Here is a 24,417-nt window from a genome sequence, read left to right as displayed (position 1 = left end):
AACAAGAGAAGCTTTAAATGCAAGTGTTTTACTTTGCTTAAGAGATGACAGACATTTAAGATTTGATGACTCACTTCTTGGAATGATGGAAACAAGCCTACATAAAGGACCAGTATATTTTAATTGTTATCCTAACTTTGCTTTAAGCTTATCTGACAGAAATATTATGGATGCTTTAACTTTAAATGTAAAAACAAATGGTTATTACATGAAAGAAGGCTCAGAACCCTTAGCTATTATTTATAGAATTTATTATAAACTAATGAAAACCACTTTAGACCCTCAATCCATAGTTGATCCTTCCCCTAAAGGACAGACTCTCCTTATGCAAGCCTCAACCCGGAATACTAGATTGCGGGTACCTCAACAAATACAGTGGAAAGATATAACCCTCCCTGAAAGATGGCAACTTGAAGCTATTGCCCCCACACCAAAAATAGAAAACATTGAACCAGACTTCATAGCCCAAAATACAGATGGTACAGTTATTATTTCTTTTAATAATAATGACAGATATACTGATAGTCTTATAAGACCTAGTAGTTCTACAGGCAAAAAGACCCCAATGATGTTTACCCCTAGAAGCTCCTTTTCCTCTAGGACACCTTTCTCTGATTCCAGACCTTTACCTCCCCAGAATCTTCCTCCAGTTATACACCTTCCCCCTATAAATACTAAGAAAACCCCTATTCAGACAGAGCCAGCTTATTATCCGACAGATACCACACAACCTACCCCTAATGTTCACCAACCTCTTTATCAACCCCAACCTCAACCTGATTCTCCTACCCACACAGATATATTAGGATTTACAGATGATAGACAAATTAATGTCTTATCTAAAGAATTTGTTTTAGATAAAGAACTATTAAAATATGATTATTTAAAACCGGAAAATAATGACAGAAAGAACCAATTTTTTGAAGAATATAATGAACATGAAAGAAACAATTTAAGAACTAAGTATTTTGAAATGATGACAGATTTACAGACACACTTTAGTTTCTTTGACTTTTTGGACTATCATAACAAAAAAATAAGTGTAATAGAGAAAATATTATCATGGACAAGGACAGAAAATCATGAGAAAGTGTATCAGACTTATCCACCATTTGAATCAATTATATTGAGTCAAAATAGTGGAGTCCAAGTTTTGGCTACACCTATTAAAAGACCCAGTCTAAGTGATGATAATAAGAATCTAGACAGTATAATTCAACAGAACAATTACACCAATACTTATCTAAAAACTATTGGTCAAAAGTTACAAGAGATAGAAGACAGACTCATACCCCCTTCTACTTCCATAAAAAAAGAAAACACGTCTAATACCCCTTTATTTATCCCTCATGAGATACCTCCTCACCTTAGAGCACCTTTAAAGAAACCCATGACAGAGAAAACTGATAATTTACTTAATGAAATAAATAAAAAATTAGACTTAATGAAATTAGAATCATCAAAGGATATGGAGCCATTAAAAAATAAGAATATTATAACACTAAATACAAAAGGAAGAACTGACTCTTCAGAGGATGAAGAATCAGAAGACAATCAATTGACAGATTTGACAGATATAAATAATTTGGAATCACAATTTACAGATAAATTACGGATTAATAAATTAATTTTAGCATCTTCATCACAAGATCGTAAAAAAGGAAAAATTGATGACTTATACCCCAGAAAGAATTGGTGTCCTAAGCCTACTCCCCCTGATTTACAATTTGAAGAAAGACATACTTATGTTAATTCATCTTATTTGCCAGATTTAATTTATGAATGGAATATTGATGGAATGTCAGAATATGAAATAATAAACCTTTTACATGAGATGACTTTGCTCACTAATGTTTATAAAAATCATGGAAAACAAGATCATCAGATAGCTCATTTAATAGTCACTGGTTTTACTGGCCAGTTGAAAGGCTGGTGGGATCATTATTTAAATAATGATGACAGAAATGGAATATTGACAGCTGTTAAAAGAGAAACAGATGGAAGTGTTATAATGACAGATAGACAGCCTTCACAAGATGCAGTTAATACTTTAATTTTTACTATAACTAAACATTTTGTTGGTGATCCCAATCAATATAAAGAGAGAGCTTCAGATGTTTTAATTAATTTAAGATGTCCACAACTTTCAGATTTTAGATGGTATAAAGATGTTTTTATTTCAAAAGTTTTAAGTAGGAATGATTGCCAACAGTCCTACTGGAAAGAAAAATTCATTGCTGGTCTACCCTATTTCTTTGCTCAGAAAGTTAGACTTGATATAGTTAATAATGACGGAACTATAGACTATCCTAGCCTAACATATGGAGACATAATATCTTCAATTAATAAAACAGGTTTATGGTTATGTAATGACTTAAGGTTAAAAAACCAGATAGAAAAAGAAAAAAGATTTGCTAAAAAAGAGCTAGGAACTTTTTGTGAGCAATACGGTTTTGATCCATTAATTGCTCCCTCTAGGAAAAGAAGAAAAGAAAAGAAAGATGACAGAAGTGATAGATATGATAGATATAAGAACAATAATAAAAGATATTATAAAAGTAAAGACAAGTCTAAAGACAAGAAAGAAGAGTCCAAAAGAAAGAAATATGATAGACGTAGGGAAAGTGACATTACTTGTTTCAAATGTGGGAAAAAGGGACACACTAGCAGATACTGTAACTTTCAAAGACAGATAAATAAACTTGATATATCAAAAAATTTAAAGGATAAATTAATGCGGATAACAGAACTGACAGATAGTGATGAAACAGATAATGAAATTCACCAGATAGATAATAGTAACAGTACTTCATCCTCCTCTATAGATGTTTCTTCACATGATGGAAATGTTCAATTATGTAACTGTAATAATATTGATAATTGTTATTGTAAAAGAAAATTAAAAATATGTGTCTTAACAAAACAAGAAGACATAATAATGGATTTGATAGATAAACTTCCAGACCTACAATCTAAAAAAGATTATTTATCTAAATTAAAAGAATCTTTGACTGAAACTGATAGATTTGAAATAGATCTAAAAGATTACAAGTCAACTTATAATTTTACAGAAATTACTGATAGATTTAAACCCAATAAACCTATAACTATGACAGACCTACAAATAGATATTAATAACCTAAAAAATGAATTGAAAAAATTAAAATCAGAAAATTTCATATTAAAAGGCATGGTTGAACAGATAACTGCACAAGTAATCAGCATGAAAGATAGAATTAAATATTGTAATGGACCTTTGACAGACTCCTCTCTTCTTGACAGGCATAATTATACTAAGGGTTTCTGTCTGAGAGTGAATGCTGCCTGTAAATTATCAAGAAGTAGTTTAATATGAAAAGGAAGGTCTGTAAATTCTCCGTCTTGAAACATAAAATCACTGTCGGGCACTTTTTGCAGAATTACACTTTTATCACCACATGAATACATTGCCTCTGTTAGCAGTGTATCCTGAAGGGATATTGTCTCTTTCGAGACGCCTTCATGCATTTCCGAAATTTTTACTGAAGGTTTTCGGGTACCTTTGGGTTGCACCACTGGTGCCTTGCCCTTGTCTTTTTGAGAGAATCTTTTACTCATGGTAGTCTGCAATTGGGTTTTAGGAAAAGGATTATATTTGGAACAAATATTTTCTGTCAAAACTTCTTTTGAAATTCTTTTGCCTCTGTCTTTCTGTGAAATTCTTTTGAAATATTTTACAAGAAAAGTAATAAAAGCATTTATAAGACAAACAACATTTATAAAACAAACTTTTCTTTGTACACTTTTGTGCTCTTTCTGAGTAGCAATAATATTAGAGTGGTCATGATGGGGTCTGTCAAAGTAAGTGGGATTCAAAGATTGGTTAAAATCTAATATAATTCTATCCATTCTATCTATACATGTACTACTATATATCTCATCTTGTGAGAATATGTGAAATAAAATTTCTTCGTAAAGTCTTTCATTAATAGGGCAATCTATCTGGGGATTAATTCTGTCTGTTAGGAAATTGAATCTATCATTATTCAAGAAATTACCACAATTAATATTTTCTTTAATGATTAATAAAGAAGATTCTGTCAAAGATTCTTTTATTAAAATATCTGTCATATGAATATTTAAAAATGCTATAAAGATTGTACATTTGTCATTTAGTACTTCTATCAGTCTATCAGTATGTCTGTCATTATTATTAAAGGAAGTAATAATTGTTCCATCTATGTTTTGTTTGGGGGCAATAGTCTCAAATTGCCATCTGTTCATCCATCTATTAATCGATGCATATTGATTACAAAAGCCTATATTCATATTTCTGTCTCTTATGAGTTCTTCTGTAGATTGGACTTTATGTAAAAGAGCAATAGGAAAATAAGCACGTATCTCTGTCTTTTTGTCTTGTTTATCTTTCTTCTTGTCACTTTCTGTCAATTGATTAACAAGTAGCATTTCTGTCTTTAAAGATGACAAACTTCTTTCAGTTCTATAGATTCCTCTATCGTTGATATCTGTTAAAATAGTAACCTCTTTGGAAGAGTGTATTTCTTTCAGGACAGGTGAAACAATGAATTTAAAGAATATATATTTTCCTAACACATTAGTTTTAATTCCTTTATCTGTCATTAAAAAGGGATAAATTAAAGCCATAAAAGGAGTTCCTAAAATAATTTTAGAAGGAAAGTCTTTAATTAAAACAAAAGCTGTCTCAAAATATATTCTGTCATGGCATATATGATCATGAGGTATCTTATAATTGATTATCAGTTTTTCTCTATTGGCCTGAATTAATCTTTCTTGTATACAATTCATATCAACACCTAAATCTGTCAAAGCAATTTTTGTCAAAGAAAACTGTTTAATAATTTCTGTATACCATATTTGGAGAATTACTCTGTCAATTAAACTTAAGAAATTCTGTCTATCAAATTTATTACTATTGTTTGAAACATTAATATCTGTAACTTCTTTATCTGTAGGAGGAACAAGGGGGTCTATCATGGAATTTTCCACTGACTACCCAGGAGTGAGCACAGCAGTAATATAGAAGCATAAACAATGATAAAATAGTTGATAAAGAAGAGAATAGCAAAATAGATATAGTCAAAATAGATTAAAACAGAGTATGGAATATGAAAACTGAAACAAATAAAATCTTACTTGAAAATACTTCTGTCTTTGATTAAACTTGAAAACAAACTGTCTTTCTTACAAGCTTTGAAAATAAGAGCTGTCTGAAGAGTTACAAGATTACAAAGTAAAATCTGTAAAGGGTTACAAGATTGTCTGTCTGGAAAGGTAAGGTTACAAGATTACAAAAGAAAGTAAAGTACAAAAGTCTTTCTAAAGGGAGAGTACAAAAGTCTTTCGGGGAAAGGGAAAGGAAAGCTAAAGTCTTTCTGAAGATTGGACCTTGGAAATAAGATGGAAAACTTGGAAACTTGGACCTTGGAAATGGACCTTTAAAATTTGGACCTGGAATTTGAACCTGTGGACCTTCTTCTGTCTTCGAAGTCTGTCTATTTATAGATAAAGTGAACCATGATAAGTCTTCAAAAGTAACTTGAGTTAAGTGAAGTGAACTCAAGTTAATCTGTCGGTAGAATCTTGAACAGTAAAAGTCTATCTTGAACAGTAATAGTCTATCTGTCGGTAGAATCTTGAACAGTAAAAGTCTATTTGGCAGTCTGTCTGGGTACGCATGCTGGTGAATAGTAACTTTTCTGTCTGTGAGAATCTGCGTACGAAAATATTCTGCTAAAATATCTTTCTGGTCTGTCTGCATTCTATCATTTTATCTTTTGGTCTGTCGGTCTGTCTTTTGTCTTCTTTTGCATCTCTCTGTCTTTTGTCTTATCCGTCACATGTTATAGGGGTCTTGGGAATCTTGAAATGCTTCTGGATGAGTTCTGTAGTTTGGAGAAGAGGATTCCATTACTGTGTCATCTTCATCATCTGATATTTGTGATGCAGCTTCAAGCAGTTGCTTTTTGAGCTGTCTTCTGTCTGAAACAGAGGCAAGCTGGCATTGAACTTGACTCTTTTCTAAAAAGAAATTAGAACTTTCTGTCTGGGAGGACGAGGTCTTTTTCTGTAATTCTTGGCAAATATGATCAAAATTAAACTTATTCACCATTTTAATTTAAACTTTCTGGCGAGCATAGGAAAAGGATACTGGGGATGCTTTTCTATCTTGTATTCCCATCTGATGATCCATGGGAGATCTGGAAACCTGTAAAAGAACTGTAAATGATGTGGGAAATCCCTAAGATGCAGTATGTTAGGTTCTTTCTTGAAAGTCTCATAGGCTTTTAAAAGATCAGGAGGAAGAATCATAGCTTCAGGACCATAGGAATTCCACCAGTCAATGAACCATCTTGGAATCATCATGTCTTTCTTTCTTGTGATCCAGGGTTGTGCTTTCCACTGAGAAGGGGTTAGAATCTGTTTTATAACAACTTTAGAATAACCAATTCTGTTTGGTTCCTGGGAACAAGGCATATGTGTAACTAAAATTGAGTCTGTATCTACTAAAATATGCTCATAAAATGTCTGGGTCTTAAAAGTTTCTGTCTTAGGATGTTCCCATCCTGGGGGTATGAGCTGTCGGACAAGGGAGAGGGTGTCTTTTATGTGCTGGTATTCTGGTTCAATCCACAAAATAAAATTCCATGAGTCTTTTGGGATCTCAATGCTGTGATCTTCTTTTGGGATTTGGGTCTGAGTTTCTGGAGAGGTAGAGGATCTGTATTTTGGTTGGTTGGAAGGAGAGGCCAAAGGAGGAAAAGAAGATGCAACTACATTAAATGGTTTCTTTAAAGGAGGGGTTGAGGAGGTTGAGGGTATGGCATAAGTCTGTTTGGATGTTGGATTGGGGCTGGGGGAGAGTGGTTGGAAAGGGTTTGGGCTACAGATTAATGGGGATCTGTCTAGAGATTTATTTGAAGAGAAAGTGGGTGAAGTGAAAGAGGGGCAAGGGAGGAATCTGCTAGGGGGAGGAGGAATTGGGGGAGCAGCATAAGACTGTCTGGTTCTGGGTTTTGGGGATTTGCTCTTATCTGCAGGGGAGCTCATCTTCCCTGTAGAAATTCACGGGTTAAAAAATCAGGAATTGAATTAGTTTCTCCTTTAATATATTCAATGTCAAAGTCAAAAACACTTAAAATAGCCTGCCATCGAGCAAAACTCTGTTTGGAAACAAGATTCTGAACATCTTTCTGTAAAACTTCTTTAGCACTTTTACAATCAACTCTAATTAAAAACTTTTGATTAAAAAGATCATTTTGGAATTTTGAAATACATAGTATGATAGATAAAATTTCTTTCTTAATAGTGCTGTAATTCTGCTGGGTAGCTGACCAAGAGCCAGAATGAAATCTAACAATTTGTTCTTTAGCATCATTTGTTGCTACCTGTTTTAGGATTCCACCATAACCTATGTCAGAAGCATCTGTCTCAACAATTTTAAAAGTATTAGGAGAGGGAATAACAATACAAGGAAGTTGCTTAACATATTTTTTAATCTGTCTGACTATCATAGTATGTCTGTCTGTCCAAGGTGGAGGATTCTTTTCTAATCTTTTATACAAGGGTCTGCATATTTTTCTTAATCCTTGAAAATAATCTGAAACATAATTTAAACTGCCAAGAAATCTCTGTAATTGATTTTTATCTTTTATCTCATCTGGGAATTTATCTGCAAATTGAATAGCTCTGTCAATAGGGCTTAAAGTTCCCTTATAAATATTATGGCCTAAAAATCGAATTTTATCTTGAAAAAGACTTATTTTAGAGGCTGAAACAACTAAACCATTTTGTTTGATTACTCTAACAAATATATTCAAATGTTTCCAATGGTCATCTATTGTTTTAGAAAAGATTAGCACATCATCTATATAAACAATGGAAAAGTCTGTGAAAGGTGTAAATATGTCATTCATTATATTTTGAAATTCACTGGGTGCATTCTTCAAACCAAAAGGCATAACATTCCATTCATAATGACCAAAAGGAACTGTAAAAGCAGTTTTATATCTATCTATCTCATCTATCTGTATCTGCCAAAATCCACTTTTCATGTCAAATTTAGAAAATATGGTTGCTTCATGAAGTCTGTCAAGAAGATCTTTCTTATTGGGAATAGGATATCTTATCCATTGTAATGCTTTATTTAAAGGTTTATAGTTTATGACTAATCTTGGAACTCCTCGCTCCAATTCTGCCTGTTTATTAACATAAAAAGCAGCACAACTCCAAGGAGACTTGCTCTTTCTGATTAATCCTTTAGTTAAGAGATCTTCAATTTCTTTCTTACAATGTTCTAATAATTCATTATTCATTTGTATTGGCCTAGCTTTAGTAGGTATCTGTCTTTCATTAAAATCTTTCTCATAAGGTAACTGTACTATATGTCGATGCCTGTGCCAAAAGGCAGTGGGTAGACTAGAACAAATCTCTGTCTCAATCTGTTGTCTAAATAAATTTATTTTATTATTTAGTATAGGGTCAGTTAATTGATCAGTTATTCTTTTATATTTTATTTCTGTCTTTAAAGATTCCAAATGTCTATTCTTTCTGTCAATTCTTTCTCTATCAATTTCCTTTACTATGTTATTAAGTGAATAAATATCTTTTGGAATTGGTGGCAAGATAAATTTAAAAAGTATATCTTTCCCTAGCACATTAGTTTTAATACCTTCTTCTGTCGTTAAAAAGGGGTAAAGTAAAGTCATAAAGGGGTTTCCTAGAATGATTTTAGAAGAAAGGTCTTTAATTAAAACAAAAACTGTTTCAAAGCAAACTCCATCATTACATATGTGAACACTAGGTATTTTATAATTAATTATTAATTTTTCTCCATTAGCTTGAGCTAGTCTTTCAGATGATTTTTCATAATACTTTAAAGGTATTAATCCTTCTTGTATACAGTTCATGTCAGCACCTGAATCTATTAAAGCAATTTCTGTCAAAGAAAACTCTTTATTAATTACCAAGGTAATTTCTGTATGCCATTTTTGGAAAATTACTCTGTCAATTAAACTTAAGAAATTCTGTCTATTGTTATTATCATCAAATTTTCTGTCTGAGGGATTAGAAAATTCTTTTAAGTTAATTAATTCTGCAATATTTCGCTCATTTATGTCTGTGGAATTTTCTTCCTTAATTTCTTTAATTTCCTCTTTTACCATTTTTGCTTCTGTCATTAAGTCTTGTAGATTTACTTGTTTTATTTTCATTTTCATCTTTTCTTTCTTGTCTTTTTCTTTCTTTCTATAATCCGTAACTTGGTGTCCATATTTTTTAGATTTATGACAAATAGTATTATTACTAACATGTCTGTCAATTTTTTCATTATCTGATGACATAGTTGTATTTAGAACTGTTATATTTCTATTTCTGTCTGTCTGTAAGGGTGTATTTAAAATTTTCATTTTTTTACTTAATTCTGTCAAACTATCATTTTGGGTTCCTATTATAGATCTTTCAATTAATTTTAGTCTTTCATCTACCATTTCTTTTAAACCATTACACTTTTTGTCTACTTTCACTTTTACTATACTATCATTATTTTCTTGTAAATTACCATAACTATTTTTCCCACCATTGTTGACTTTTTCTTTTTGTCTTTCATGTTTCATCTTTTCCTCTATTTCTATCTTCCTACGTAGTGATTCCTTACCACTATTTTCTTTTGGCATGTCTTTCTTTACATCTTTACTGTTTTGTCTTTCTATGTTTTCTATCATTTCCTTTACTATACCTTTCCTTATCTTACTTCTTTCTTTATCTTCGTTTATTATTTCTCTGACATACTTTCTATCTTTTATACGTGTCACCATTTCCTTAATAGGGCTAATTATACTACACACAACACACTCTCTTAAGCAATGTGGGACAATTACCCTTTTTTTTTCTTTTTTTTTTGAGAAACAAACATACACACACACACCAGAGAAAGGGAAAGGGGTTTTAACACAAAGGCACATCACAACTCCACTCAAAAGTCATGATAACTTTTAAGGGTTAAAAGTTAGTTTATATAATATACCATGACTATGTACAGTCCATTACTAACTAGATAGTATATATTTGTTTTTCTAAACCAAAGTTTAGAGAAAATTCAATTAGAATCAAAATTGGATTTTGCTTTTATTAGATTTCTATATAAATTAAAGTGTTTAAATTTTTGCTGTTATTTTTTCTCTGAACTAATGAGCATTTTTTTTTTTTTTATATTGTTTTTATTCAGATATTTTGTATGCGAAGATATTGAACGTAACAAACTGTAATTGAGCTAAACGATCCCATGCACCTATCCTTATTCAATTTAGAAGATACCATTTGACAAACTTATTATTTTATTTTATGTTGTATTTAGTATAATTTTACAGACAATAATTGTGAATTGATATTATATATGTAATATCCAATAGTGATTTTCAAAATAATATACGTAATAGCAATGTAATGAGAAACTTGGTGTAACCAATATCACGAAAATTATAAGGAAAAATTATATTAGTACCTCCCAATGTCATAGTCAAATTATGTCCTATATGTTTAATAACCTAAATTAACATCAATAGCACTACTACAATTTAAGCACCGGTTACATACTAGTACTCTAATAATACAATACAATAGTGTGATCTATTATTATGTAAGAGAATAGAGTAAATCATTATTGTACTTTTTAGAGTATTGTATAATTACCGACATTCCCTCATCCCTAAAATATTGAAGTCCAAATATCCTATTTCTTTCTTCTCAAAAAAAGAAAAAAGAAAAAAAGAAAGAAATCTCATATTTGTAACCTAAATATATTGATGTCACTTAAGTTAAGCTCTGTTGGAGCATTTTAATATTAATTAATTAAAATGAATAAATATTACAACATAATTGCAAAGATGTGAGAGTAAATATGAAAAATAAAGAATTAGTGAAAATGTTTAATCTCGCATTGAAAAGGAGAGAGCCTATTTTATTCCTTTTAATTGTGGTGATTAATAGGTTAATATGAATTGACTTAGATATTAGGCTAGATATGTGCACAAGGAGGAGGTGAAGGGTGGAGGTGCGCCTCAGTCTAAATAATGTTATGTAATTTTTCTCTTTAAATTAATAATATTCAAAAGTATTATTCAGTTTTTCTTTGTGTTATTTCCATTATTATTGTGTTTGCACCAACAAGCTCAAAGTCAATGCTTTTACTTGTTTGTTATATCTCCTCTCGTGTGCATCCCCTTGATTGTCAAATGTTGAAATTCAAATTCCTTTCTAATGAGGAGAACTTGAATCCAAATCTTCCTTCCCACACTAGTTATAAGAAAAATAAAACACATTTTCATCCTCAAAATTTTCTCTAACTAGTTGCTCTTTCCAATTATTAACGTTTTCATCTTTTTAGCTTCTTGAACCATGCTAGATGTGATGTACATTTGGGTGTGCTAATGGATTTGGAAGTATGTAGTTGTGGCGGCCAAGTATCTTTCCAAAGTCCAAATTCTAAATTGAACTTTTGTTTCCAACTCTACCACAAATGCCTTTCTCAAGAATTTTCCTACCTACTAGCAAAGCTTCTTCAATGACCATGAAGAACTATACCCGAACTTCACTTCCTTAGTTAAGCTAAACAGTCATGTGTTTAGTCTTCAATCCTTCCTTGTTTATCATGACAAGGCTAAAGCCAATATTATATTTGCCTTTTCTTCTGTGAGTAAATAGAGTATCCCCCTTTTCAACTAATGCAGCTTTACTTGTTTCACTTTTGGTCCCCATAAAATGATATTTATGTTTTATTATAAGAGTATAGTTCTGGAGTTGATTATAAAATTCAAAATTGCTCCCATTGCCTTTAAATAAGGACAAAACTTAGGTACAGTATCTTAGGTGCTGTTTGTTAGGTTTCCCTCTTAAAATTTAGTCATGTGGCTATTTAATTAAAAAATACACTTCCATCTTGAAAGCTTGGATTTGTGCTAAAACACAAGAGCTTATTCAGACCCTCAAATAAGGGTGTTCTTTCTGGTGGAGCTTTGGGCTTGAACACTTTGTGCAGAGGTTGTTCTAGCCATACGACATTTATTGGGATGTTGTATCCTAAGAGAGACAAGTCAGAGAAGGTTTACACCGGTTACAAAATTTAGCCAACCAAGGGCTTGAATCTCCTTAAAGAGAGAGAGTGTCGTACCTCAGTCCAAATAGCGTTGTGTAATTTTTCTCTTTAAATTAATAATATTCAGAAGTATTATTCAGTTTCTCTTTGTGTTATTTCCAGTATTAACGTTTTCATCTTTTAGCTTCTTGAACTATGCTAGATGTGATGTACATTTGGGTGTGCTAATGGGTTTGGAAGTATGTAGTTGTGGTGGCCAAGTATCTTTCCAAAATCCAAATTCTAAATTGAACTTTCGTTTCCAACTCTACCACAAATGCCTTTCTCAAGAATTTTCCTACCTACTAGCAAAGCTTCTTCAAAGATCATGAAGAACTATACCCGAACTTCACTTCCTTGGTTAAGCTGAACGGTCATGTGTTTAGTCTTCAATCCTTCCTTGTTTATCATGACAACGCTAAAGCCAATATTATATTTGCCTTTTCTTCTGTGAGTAAATAGAGTATCCCCTTTTTCAATTAATGCAACTTTACTTTTTCACTTTTGGTCCCATCATAAAACTGATATTTTTGTTTTAATATAAGAGTATAGTTTTGGAGTTGATTATAAAATTCAGAATTACTCCCACTGTCTTTAAATAAGGACAAAATTTAGGCACAGTATTTTAAGTGCTGTTTCTTAGGTTTCTCTCTTAAAATTCAGTTATGTGGCTACTTAATTAAAAAATACACTTTCATCCTGAAAGCTTGGATTTGTGCTAAAATACAAGAGCTTGTTCAGACCCTCAAATAAAAATTACGGCTAGATTGTTTTTATTCTAAATTAGACTAAGTGCAGAACAAGAGTAAATAAGCGCAATGAACCGATAACACTACTCTAAGCCATATTCATCCATCATCAGCAATAAAATGAAAGCTTAAAGAGTAAGGAAGAGAGATGCAAACACAAGATAACACCGAGACGTATTATTGAAGAGGAGACCGAAGAACTCGGCGAAAAACCTCTCCGCGACCCTTCAAGTCGAAATCAATCCACTAGAGAATAAAGTTGAAGTACACAAATAACAAAAGACCCTTTAAGCCTGCTTTACCCCATGTACTTAAGCCCTCCAAGCTCCTACTACCAACAAACTTCTTGAAATCTTATCTTCTCTAGTTTTTCGAATCCCACAATTCAGCCCGATTGCATCCACCAATGAATGGCTTCTTACAATGCTTCCCGGCAGCACCAAAATCTCACTTTACACTCAGAATGGATGTGGTAAGTGTTTGGGCTAGCAACCTGTGTAGATGATTGTGGGTATAATAATCTCTAACTCTCAAGTATTTTTTCTAGGGTTTTTTCTTTGAAAAGCACTCCTTACACTTTGTGGATAAATAGGGTATATATAGTGTGGGTAAAGACTTAGAAAAGCAAAACACAACTTTTTGCCAAACAGAGACTTTCACGGGTCCTTCACTTGTAGGCTCTTCCCACGAGACAGTCTTGAAATTGACAGCTTGGCACGATTCTTCATCTTCCAATCATGTGCTCTACATGTGGCTTTTTCGCAGGTTGCTTCTCGTGAAATACTCGTGAGCCAATCGTGAAATCTTTTAACTTTTGAAGCTTGATTCTTCACCAATCTCTCACACTCATACCTTACAATTAAACCCACATACATACAGGGAAAATTATTGAAGAAATTATAATCAAATTTGGCATGGAATTAAGCCAACACAATATAGTTGGAAATCACAACTTTACACATCCCATGAGAAAAAATCCACATGGCAAAATCTTAAGAGAGGAACCTAAGCTAAGTGTTGTACTTAAGTCTTGCCTTTTAAATAAAAGGGTCTAGCTTACCTCCAATAAAAATTTAACAGGATATCTTTTTTTGTTTTAAACAGAAGGTGTTACATCACTCACTAATAAACCAACGATGGAGATTAAAACTCAATGCCACCTCATTAAATTTTAAGCAAAAACTAACAGAGCCCACCAAGACTAATGCTGCTGCTTTTGCTCACGCTAACAATGTTGCTTCTGCTCACATTAACAGAGCTCGCCCAAGTTCTCCCTCTCTTTTTATTTATTTTTCTTTTTTCCAGCCTACCAAATCAAATTTTAGAACTGGGCTAAAGCATATGTGAAGATGTCATTTTCTGCAGGAATTACTACAACTCAATTGAGTGAGAGTATAAACTCTAATTTGAAGGATTATTTACATAAATTTTGAACTTTTCACCTATATAAAAAAAAGGATTATTTACAGTAATTTTGAATGGATAGTCTTGTAATTTTTTAGTTTTTCATGATGACTACCTTAATTGTTTGTAATGAGGAGGCATGCTCTTTGAATGGATAGTTTTTATTTTGGGTTTAAAAAAATACATGCCAAGTGCTTGAGAAAAGTTTCCAAAGAATTTCAAATAGGGCCAGGGCCAACTAGCATATACTATGAAGGAAGCATTGTATTTGAAGGAATAATGCTAGGGCCAACTAGCAAACTGAAGCAACTACAACATTGCATCAGTTATGCAATAGCTATAGCATTGCACCAAGCACCTATTAGCATGGTTGTCAAAATCGCGATCCGGATCGTAAAATCATGCGATTTTACGATCCCACCTCACCAAAAAGTTTAAAATCGTAGCAGGATCGCAAAAATGGTAGGATCGTGTAGGATCACATAGGATCGTAGGATCGTATGGGATCCTACCGATCTTAACGATCCTACCATTTGGATTGAATTTTTTTTTTTTTTTTTTAAGTGAGATTCATTTGGGTAAGATAATCCACCTAAACCCATAAGCCCAACGGGTTATCAAAAGCCCAATAATGAATTGAAGTTCCAAATTTACCATTATGTCAACATAAAATCTCAAAAAAACCTATAGTACTTAAGTTTAACATTTTCAAAAACAAAACCTAAAATATTTAGATGATGAAATGAGATATGATAATGACAGTGATTAGATTAAAAGAACCTTAGAATGAGAATTCTCTTTTGGATTTCATATTTGTAATTTAGCTAGTTTACTTTAGATTGAGAATTCTCTTTTGGATTACATACTGTAAATTTGTAGTTAACTAGTTTTTATATGCTAACTAGCCTAACTTATTTTGGATTTGGAACTTAGAGTTTGGAAAACATTTTCCATATGTGTAGATAATATTTTGATACTTAGTTTCTACTTAAACATGTACTGAATTTTTTAGATATATTATGTCAAAAGTTAAATATATTTTGTTTTGTTAGAATGACATAAGAATGATGTAATGCGTGCAAATTGCATTTTATGATGCAATTTTTTTTTTTAATGGATGGATTCATATTTTAAGTGATTATATAACATACAAAGTCACTATCAATAGGTTTTTTGCTTAAAATCTGAAAATAGGTAGGATCTTACGATCCACGATCCGATCCTACGATCCACAATCCTACCTACCTCCCACGATCCTACGTAGGATCCCGATTTTGACAACCTTGCCTATTAGAGATTTTATAACAGCAACAACATAGATTAATATATATATATATATATATATATATGTATATATATACTCTTCCTCCAAGCCAATAGCATAGCAACATACTATTCTTCTAATTTGCATAAATTGTTTGCTAAAAGAGTACAAAGTAGCATTAAAGATAAAAAGAACTTAGACCATTACAAACTTTGAGCTGCAAAAAAATAGCATAAACTGTGAGTTCCACAATTATAATCTTCAAGCTCCAAAAAAAAGAAAAAAAAAAAGTAGCATAAGTTGTTAGCTCCAACAATTAAAAACAGTGGTTATTTACAATCATTCAAAACTAAGAATTTGTTGCATCCATTCAGAGATAGGTAAAAAAAAGCTTCAATTTTACCAGTTGTAAACTTTGTAAGAAATGAACTAATATCATCCCCTTCAAGATCACTAGGATTCTTAGAACATGGAAGAGGAACATGAGGATTTGTCATTCCTGCTTGACACATTACAACTATTAGCCAAATATTTACTATTAGAAAATCCACATAAGTCTCTTAAAAATTCTTCATATCTTTTCTTACCATAAAAATTTACTAAATTCTCAAAAGTTCCAAATGAACTTTGTTCTTGATCATTTCTAATACTCTTTCCCTGTATATAGTAGAAACATAATAGTTAAAAATTATGATTAATCTTATGGTATAAAACTAGTCGTTATCAAATAAAATTCAAGTAATTCTTAATTTATGCACTCAAAGTAAACTCTAATACAATGGTACCTGAGATAATGACGAAGGATTACAAGGTTCACCAACACTTGAAAAAAGAGGAATGTACAAATCCTATATAAATTAGTGATCAATAATAGTGTACAATTTATGAAAACAAAATCACCTAAAATGAAGGGGGAAAAAACATTAAACAACATAGATGAAGTTACCTGAACTGAATGATCTGTGTATGGCAGGGGATTATAACTACTGGCCCTATTAACTTGCATAGATGAAGATAAATGCTTATCCTATGTAATGTGTAATGTTTAGTAAATTAACATGTCATTAAATAAAGAACCTAGAATATTTGTGAAGCAGTATAAATGTTAAAAATTATAATGGCGAGACTAGTACCTATAAACACTGATTTGTTTGTATGGGTTGATGAATGCTTCCTTTTTCTCTTCTTTTTGGGCTTTTTAAGACAACTTTTAATCCAGCATCTTCCTTTACGACCTTGCTTCTTCTTCTTGAGCCCTTAGTAAAAATGGTCGTCATCTCGTCTGATGAATTTTCTTGGTTAATATCAACTTGACAGGGATTAGATTTTTTTCTAAGGATATCATCAATTTTTTTGCTCAACTCATTATAGCTTCCCAATGCTAGCTCGTATGCTTCCTCACATTCACTTGCTCGAGTGATAAACTTGACATACATTGGACCCCAAAACTTATATTAAGTTGTAACTTCCAAATTGATGTCAGCTTTGATATCACGTCCATTAAAGTTTTGCACAATCTCATTTTTTTCATATTTTGTCCATCTCTTAAGGATGTATTTCTCTGGAAGAACCTTAATATCCATAACATCAAGAATTATTAAAGCATGACTACACAAAATTCCACCTCTTTCAAACTTTCTACAACTACATGAAACAATCTTTTCAAAAGGATTCCAAATTACTCAACGATCTTTTGGTTTACCATATATTGAAACTATATACTCATGAGTTGCATTTCTTTCAACATGCTCCTTCACAAAAGCTAATTGGAACTCTTCATATTGCTCTTGAAACTTCAAAAATAATTTAGGTGTATAAATATGTGCTGCTTGAATCAACATTGGTGATGCAATCTTAACTTTTGGCAACTTTTGCCTTAAATTGTACTCAACCTTCAACTCCTTGTAACGTTTAGCATTAAGAAGTCTCTCAAAATGTATGAAGAATTTTATGATATCATAGTCTGACTGTAAATAATCCTTCAAATCAAAGTTTATACTCCCACTTAATTGAGTTGTAATCATTCTTGCAAAAAATGACATCTTGACATATGCTTTAGCCCATTCCTCTTTCACTTCAAACGTACTTTGAAGCCAAGAATTGTCAAAAGCATTGTACTTATGAAATATAGCATCCCAAACACTAAAAAAATCTTCCTCCTCTTCCCAAATTTTTAAACATGCATCGAGATCACTTCTAAATTCTTTCTCACCTCATAATAAATGGTTGACACGCTTCAGAGCATTTTGCATTAAATGCCATTTACATAATCGATGATAAGTATTTGGCATCACCAATGAGACGGCTTTTGCCTTTGCCGGATCTTGATCGGTAAAAATTGTATTTGGTTTCTTCCCAGACATTGCTTCAAACAGCCACTGAAATGTATCAATAGTTTCATCATATAAAAGGGCAGCCCCAAATATCGCAGACTCTCTATGATGATTAAACCCAACAAACATTGCAAGGGTTCGATACGCCTTATTAATTCTGTACGTTGTATCAAAAGAAACTACATCTCCAAATAACTTATAATCAACAATCATTTGTGCATCTGCCCAAAAAATATTTGTTATTAGTTTTGAAGCATCTAACTGTACTGCATAATAATAGGAAGGATTCTCTTTCCTTTGTTTCTGAAAGTATTTAAATAAACTCCCTGCCTTACCACATTTCTGTTCTTTTTTCCATTTACTATAATGGTAATTCTTTTGATCTTGCTTGGTGTAACCAAGAGCATCTCTACCACCAACTTGCCTGGCCATGAACTCATATGAATCCTTCAATTTTATACCACTATCATAAGCCAAATCAATTTCCATTGCTTGTGCTTTTGAGGCCTTTCATTGGGATGGCATCATGTGAGCACTTTGTGGAATATGGAGAATATGATTCTGGTTGAGCTCAAGCCTATGTATAAAATATTTCCCCTTCTTTTTATCAAGCCGAATTATCATATGAGCATTGCAACCTGTCCTTGTTTCAGCTCGTTCATACTTATTTTCACCATCTCTCTCCCATGGGGCTTTATTTCCCTCTTTACAACAAGTAAACTTTCTTGAAGTCACCACACCATCTTTTTTTCTTTTCTTGCACCATTCTTTACGAATACTAAATCCAATCATTCTTCCACACTCATTATAGAAGCCCTATGCCTCTTGTTCAGAACCAAATTTAATGCCAAGTTTTGGAATATAATCAGTATCCAACTTTTGACTATCATCATTGTTTTCTTCTTCCATGTAACTATTAAATATAAATCAAAATGTACAAGAAATGTGAATTACCACTGAAAAATGAAAATAAATGAATGAATGGTGGCAAAACTTTTGTAATCTTATACATTATTTGCCTAAATTTATTAATAATGACAGAAAAACCCACAAATTTAATAACATTTAGCCTAAACTTAATCTTTTAATTATTTTGACATCTCATAAACATAGGATTGAATAAGAAATCAAAAGTAAAGATGGAAATACCTTTTCTGATACTCTGACACTCTGACAATTTGCAAAGAAATTTCTTCTTCTTCTTCACTCTTTTTTCTAAATATTATACCAAATAGTTCTAAAATCTGATTTGGCCGACAGGCTGGAAAAAGGAAAAATAAATAAAAATAGAGGGAGAACTTGGGCAAAAAAACATATTTTTCTTATTGCTATTTATGTATTTTGGCGCTGAGTTTTGCTACTAAAGAGTCAATGATGTTAAAAAAAAAAAAAAAAAGGTTATCGCGAGTGTGAGCAGAAGCAGCAACGTTAGTCTTGGGTGGGCTCTGTTAGTTTTTGCTTAAAATTTTAATGAGGTGGCATTGAGTTTTAATCTCCACCGTTGGTTTATTAGTGAGTGATGTGACAGCTTCTATTTAAAACAAAAGGAGATATCTTGTTAAATTTTTATTGGAAGTAAGCCAAACCCTAAATAAAAAGCAAAAAGGACCCCCACCCAGATTCAAACTTTATGAGTTATGATCCATGTCGCGAAGAAAAGAAAGAATTCCAACAAGAAATTAATGATAAGATTATAAGGTTACACTCCTCTTGATCAAACATACCTCAAATCTCGTACCATGAAAAAAATGCACAATTTTTGCTTCAACTCTTCCATGTGATTGATTATGATTGGTGAATAAAAAGTAATGGGTATCGTCTTAGTTTGTCAAGTTGTAGCAAAAATTGTGAATTTGTTTACGGTGGTAGAAGAATTCTACATACCTACTCATGTCAAGCACCAAAATCTGCAATGGCATGTTGATCACAGCACATTGCACTCTTTTTTTTAAGAAACAAACACATACACACCTTAAGGAGAGGGAATGAGGTTCTAACAGCGTATTGGACTATGATAGCATATTAAATAAGCATAATTCTTTGAAAGGACCGATGGGAAACAAACCAAGAAAACCATGCTCACACCAAATCTTTTTATTTATTTCTTTTTAATTTTTTTATGAATAACTGAAATATTTGTATTAAGAACTTAAGGAACAGAGTAAGATGAAGAAGCCCCTTCTCCTCCAGTAGGATTCAAAACAAAATCTGGGATGGTGGAGATGGAGTGTCTTCCTCAGATTACACCAAATCATTATTACATGTCAGATGCACTCAAAATCATATATCAAGCAACCATCCATTGCAGTGTTTTCATACCATATCAATTTGGTAACCAGGAAAAAATAGATGTCTTCCTCAAATGTTAAAGTAAAGCATTTTCACAAGCTGCTCACAAGTAAACCTGACTGAAGATGCTGCTAGGCTCCAAGCTACAGCCATATCCACAATTGTTTAGTACTACATGAATTTTCTTGTTTTATCAGATAAACACACAGTCAATACCCATATGCATACTTGGCCCAATGCAACTTAGATTGAGCCAACATCTCAGCACGTTCCGCAGTTAGTCTCTCCTTCCAATAGTCTTTGCACCTGTAAGAACTTTCGAGGGTCAATAATGATAACGTTTTCTTATACAAAGAGAGGAGGCTTACATCTCTTTACCTTCTTTTTAAGAGGATATCCAGTTCTAACATGTGCACTGCTTTTGCATATACTCCAACCTGCACCAGAGCATTTTAAGAAAGAGATCAAGTAAATGACTCAAACGTTAAATCTTCGTTTTGTTTAGATCTAACAATTTGCATATCAAAATAAACATTAGAGGTTAACAGTGACATAAATTTTATATTTTTTCAAGAGAGAGAGAGAGACATTCAAAAGCAAATTTAGCATCAGAACTTTCAACTAGTTTTCTAAAGAAGATAAACTCAAGAAAGATTGTAAGGATGATATTTTATCAAATCCATGGAAGTTAAACTTCAGCATGTTTTAAGTACAGAATATAAACATGCACCACAAAGAAAAATCCACCACATAATTCAAAATTCACAACTCACTTTTGGAGATCTTTAATAAATTTTCACATGTAGGCTATTCAACACCCGCTCTAGAACTCTGCTCCTTTACTAGAAATATACTTTTTTTTAAAAAGAGAGGAAATCATGAATTATAGGTAGGAAAGCATCCAATGATTAAAAAAGCGGCAGAAAGATAGGAGAAAGTTAAAGGACAAGGCTCTATCAATTTGTATAACAAAGTGATTATGTTTATTAACATGTTTTTCAAAACACAAACTTGCACCAGCCAGCTGGAATGTCTGAGCATACCGGAATTACCTAACTACAATTTCGTATTTCAATTTGTTATTAGCTAGAAAAAAACTAGAAACCAATTGTTTAAATTTAAACATGTGCTATGGAACTTTGCTCATTTACTACAAATGTACTTTTTAAGAAAGTAAATCGCGAACTTTAACTGAGAAAGCATCTGTTATTAAAATGGAGAAAGCAAGTGAGAAGGCCCTACCAATTGTATAATAAGATCAAGTTTATATGTTTGCATAAAGTGGAATGCCAAATTGTAATTTAAAATATCAATTTTTTTCATATCTTAGATAAAATAAATAAATACAAGACAAGACATAAATGACATAGAAAGGGGTGTTTTTTTATATCAATTAGTGCTGCCCAATTTCCTCATATACTAAATACAAACCTCTCTGCATATTGGACACTTCGACTTTGGACTTGCTGCTCTAAGGCCTTCCAAGAGAAACACAGAAGCAGATGAACAAGCACAGGACTTACAGAAAAGATGACCACAACTCAAAGCATACGGATTAAAAACAATATCCTGTAACAGTGTAATTAAATAGACATAAGAGAACACATACAAAATCCAAAATTTTGTTTTCTTTGCAGTATGACTGAAAGTAAGATCTCACCAAGCAAATAGCACAAGTCAGATCAAATTCTAGCTTTATCAGATGTGGAAGCATCAATGTCATTACAGGTGGGTTCACATTGAAATCACAGGAAAATTTACTAGCAAACTCCTTTAAGTCTCCATCATCTGATCCATTAGAATTCAAGTAAAAGGCACCCAATTCTATAAGCCAAGGTGATTGCAAAAGCTCAACATGTTCAGCCCGCAACTTGGATTTGAAATTCCTTCCGTTTACAGATCCATGAATCTAAAATAGAACATTAAAATCACCGAAATCATTGTTTGATACAGAAAAAATATCAACAAAATCAGTAAGTCTAATTAGTAGATAAAGACGAATTGGGGGCATACTTTGTCATACTTCTTAAGAATCTTTCTGATTGCAATCGCATTCATGAGAGCATATTCAATCAGCATCCATCCTTCTAGTACCATGGCTTGCTGATCATTCCTGAAACAACGACGCAAGTTCAATACATATCTTTGCATTCCAGTAGCAACATGAAGATGAAGGAGATGCCTGACTCTCGAGCTAAAGCATCCAGCTATTTGTGAAGCTTCCTTCATCAACTCAGAAAAGAACTTCTGATCACACACTACAAATTCCACAAAGCTTCATAACTTTTAGAGTATGTCAAAGAAGCAAAAAAATCAATCATGGCACAAACAAAAATTATATAAATATATATATATATATATATTTATATATTATAGGTCTCGATTAAGCCTTATGCAGAATTCTCACAAATTGGAATGTAATAATCCTACAAAAAATTCCTCTTCCTTCATCCTTTAGATACTCTTAACCAGAAATTATTTCACATTTAGTACAATTAAAAAAAATTAATTAAATAAGACAATAATATAAACTTTTCAAATACTTAAGAAATGTCCTATGACAGTTTGACTCCATTTAAAACTAACATTTCTTAGTCCTTTTCTCAAAAACTAAAAACTCAACTTGGATTGGAGTGAACCCATGATTCTTATAATTATTTAGAAATTAGAATACAGAATTGACCTTTCACTGTTATTTGCTTCATCAAAAACAACTTTTCATCACCATTTCCCTATCGCTTAGATTGGAGAGCTAACCCATTATTGAACAAGGATTTTTCTATAAGGAAAAAAAAAAAAAAAAAAAACCTTACCTGGGCAAGATTGGCATTGGCAGCCAGAAGAATCAGAAGTGCAAGAGTGACGTAAAGCGTTGCAGCTCCGACAGGTGTTGAGTACTTTCTTGAGAGTGTTATATTCGACATGCCCACATTTTTCCAAGAACCTGTCCTGTTCTCCATGCAGGTACTCCGTGAACGCCTCTCCAAATTCCATTTTTTTTTTTCCCAACTTTTTCTCTTTTTTTCAATAATTAGATTTTGTACAGCTTGAATGATTTTAATACTTTTCACCAGTATTTGGTTTTCTTTTTTCTTTTTCTTTTTTAAAACCAGTTGGTTGATGAAGAAGGGCGAAATTTTTTTGAAAACTTCTTTTTTACCTTCCTCAGTTCTTTCTTTTTTTTTCAATGAACCTTCCTCAGTTCTCTCAACAATCGAAAACGCGGTTCGAATGTGAATTAATATATATATATATATATAAAATCAACTCAACCACGCGTTTACATATATATATATATAGTGCCCGTTTGGGTAGAGCTGAAACTTGCGTTTCAGCTCTACGTTTTCCTACCTTTTTTTTTTTTTTTTTTTTTTTCCTCTGCACGTGAACAGTAAAAGCACTGTGCAGGGGACAAAAAATACTATTCATGCACTGTTTACGCACTGTTCATGCACTATTCATGGGTCTCACGACACTATTTACACATTTAAAAATTATTTTGCTACAGTATTTTCAGTTTTCGGTTTTCAGTTTTCAGTTTCAGCAACAATAAGCTCAATCCAAACGGACCCATAGTCAACTCAAGTGGCGATTTTTTTAATTTTTAGGACCTTTTGGATATCGCTTATTGTTGAAAATTGAAAACATTATAGCAAAATAAATTTTAAATAGGTGAATAATACTGTAAGACCCAATTTTAACTTAACATTTGCGTTTTTCTGTACTTACGGGTCTCGTAAATAGTGCACAAAACTCACAAATAAACGCTAAATGCTCTCTCTTTCAGTTTTCGGTGCAATCCAAACTCATCCTTAGAGTATTCGCTTGCTCTTCTTTCTTCCAAAAAAAAAAAGTATTCGCTTGCTTGTGCAATTTTTTTTTTCCTTTTTTTAGAATGGACAAAGATTAGTTCCAAACATACTTAGAAATATCTTTTCCAACTCATTACATGATACTTTATAAAACTATTCATGTATATATATTATTTAAACTATCTTCATCATACACGCTTTACCCTTACAATGAGGCTTTTTTAGTGTCTGTTGGGCATGATTAATTTTGTCAACTTATTTTACCATTCAGCTTATTTTTGCTACTATTCATGGGTTTCACTACACTTTTTGGTATTATTTATAGGTCTCACTGTATTATTTCAGCTAACTTTTACATTTACTTATAGTACTTTCAGCAAAAAGTTTTCAGTTCCAGCAAAATAAGCGAATCTCAAAC

General features: G+C 32.2%; 2 protein-coding genes across 2 annotated transcripts; both read right to left on the bottom strand.

Annotated features, from left to right (window-relative positions):
• Window positions 1-17,778: 17,778 nt before the first annotated feature.
• Window positions 17,779-18,387, bottom strand: LOC115951801 (protein FAR-RED IMPAIRED RESPONSE 1-like). The gene has a single exon (XM_031068944.1). The coding sequence runs from the start codon at window positions 18,385-18,387 to the stop codon at window positions 17,779-17,781; it is 609 nt and encodes a 202-aa protein (XP_030924804.1).
• A 1,673-nt stretch (window positions 18,388-20,060) lies between these two features.
• Window positions 20,061-23,181, bottom strand: LOC115954080 (probable E3 ubiquitin-protein ligase BAH1-like). The gene is made up of 6 exons (XM_031071940.1): window positions 23,001-23,181; window positions 22,201-22,445; window positions 21,848-22,096; window positions 21,619-21,756; window positions 20,566-20,624; window positions 20,061-20,493 (listed from the first exon to the last, which is right to left on the bottom strand). Exons 1-6 carry the CDS (start codon window positions 23,179-23,181, stop codon window positions 20,397-20,399), a joined length of 969 nt encoding a protein of 322 aa, XP_030927800.1. The 3' UTR covers window positions 20,061-20,396.
• Window positions 23,182-24,417: the final 1,236 nt, after the last annotated feature.

Source organism: Quercus lobata, chromosome 7 (genome assembly GCF_001633185.2).
Source record: "Quercus lobata isolate SW786 chromosome 7, ValleyOak3.0 Primary Assembly, whole genome shotgun sequence".
Taxonomy (NCBI): domain Eukaryota; kingdom Viridiplantae; phylum Streptophyta; class Magnoliopsida; order Fagales; family Fagaceae; genus Quercus; species Quercus lobata.
Note: the sequence above shows the minus strand (reverse complement) of the source record. Positions and strands in the feature narration are given on the sequence as shown.

Bases quoted from the DNA above. Each gene is read 5' to 3' on its own strand.
- LOC115951801 (XM_031068944.1), bottom strand. From the start codon at position 18,387: ATGGAAATTGATTTGGCTTATGATAGTGGTATAAAATTGAAGGATTCA.
- LOC115954080 (XM_031071940.1), bottom strand. From the start codon at position 23,181: ATGGAATTTGGAGAGGCGTTCACGGAGTACCTGCATGGAGAACAGGAC. The intron at 22,097-22,200 runs GTATGCCCCCAA...GTTCTATTTTAG, and splicing joins TTCTTAAGAAGTATGACAAA to ATTCATGGATCTGTAAACGG. The intron at 20,494-20,565 runs GTAAAGAGATGT...AAGTTCTTACAG, and splicing joins GATATCCTCTTAAAAAGAAG to GTGCAAAGACTATTGGAAGG.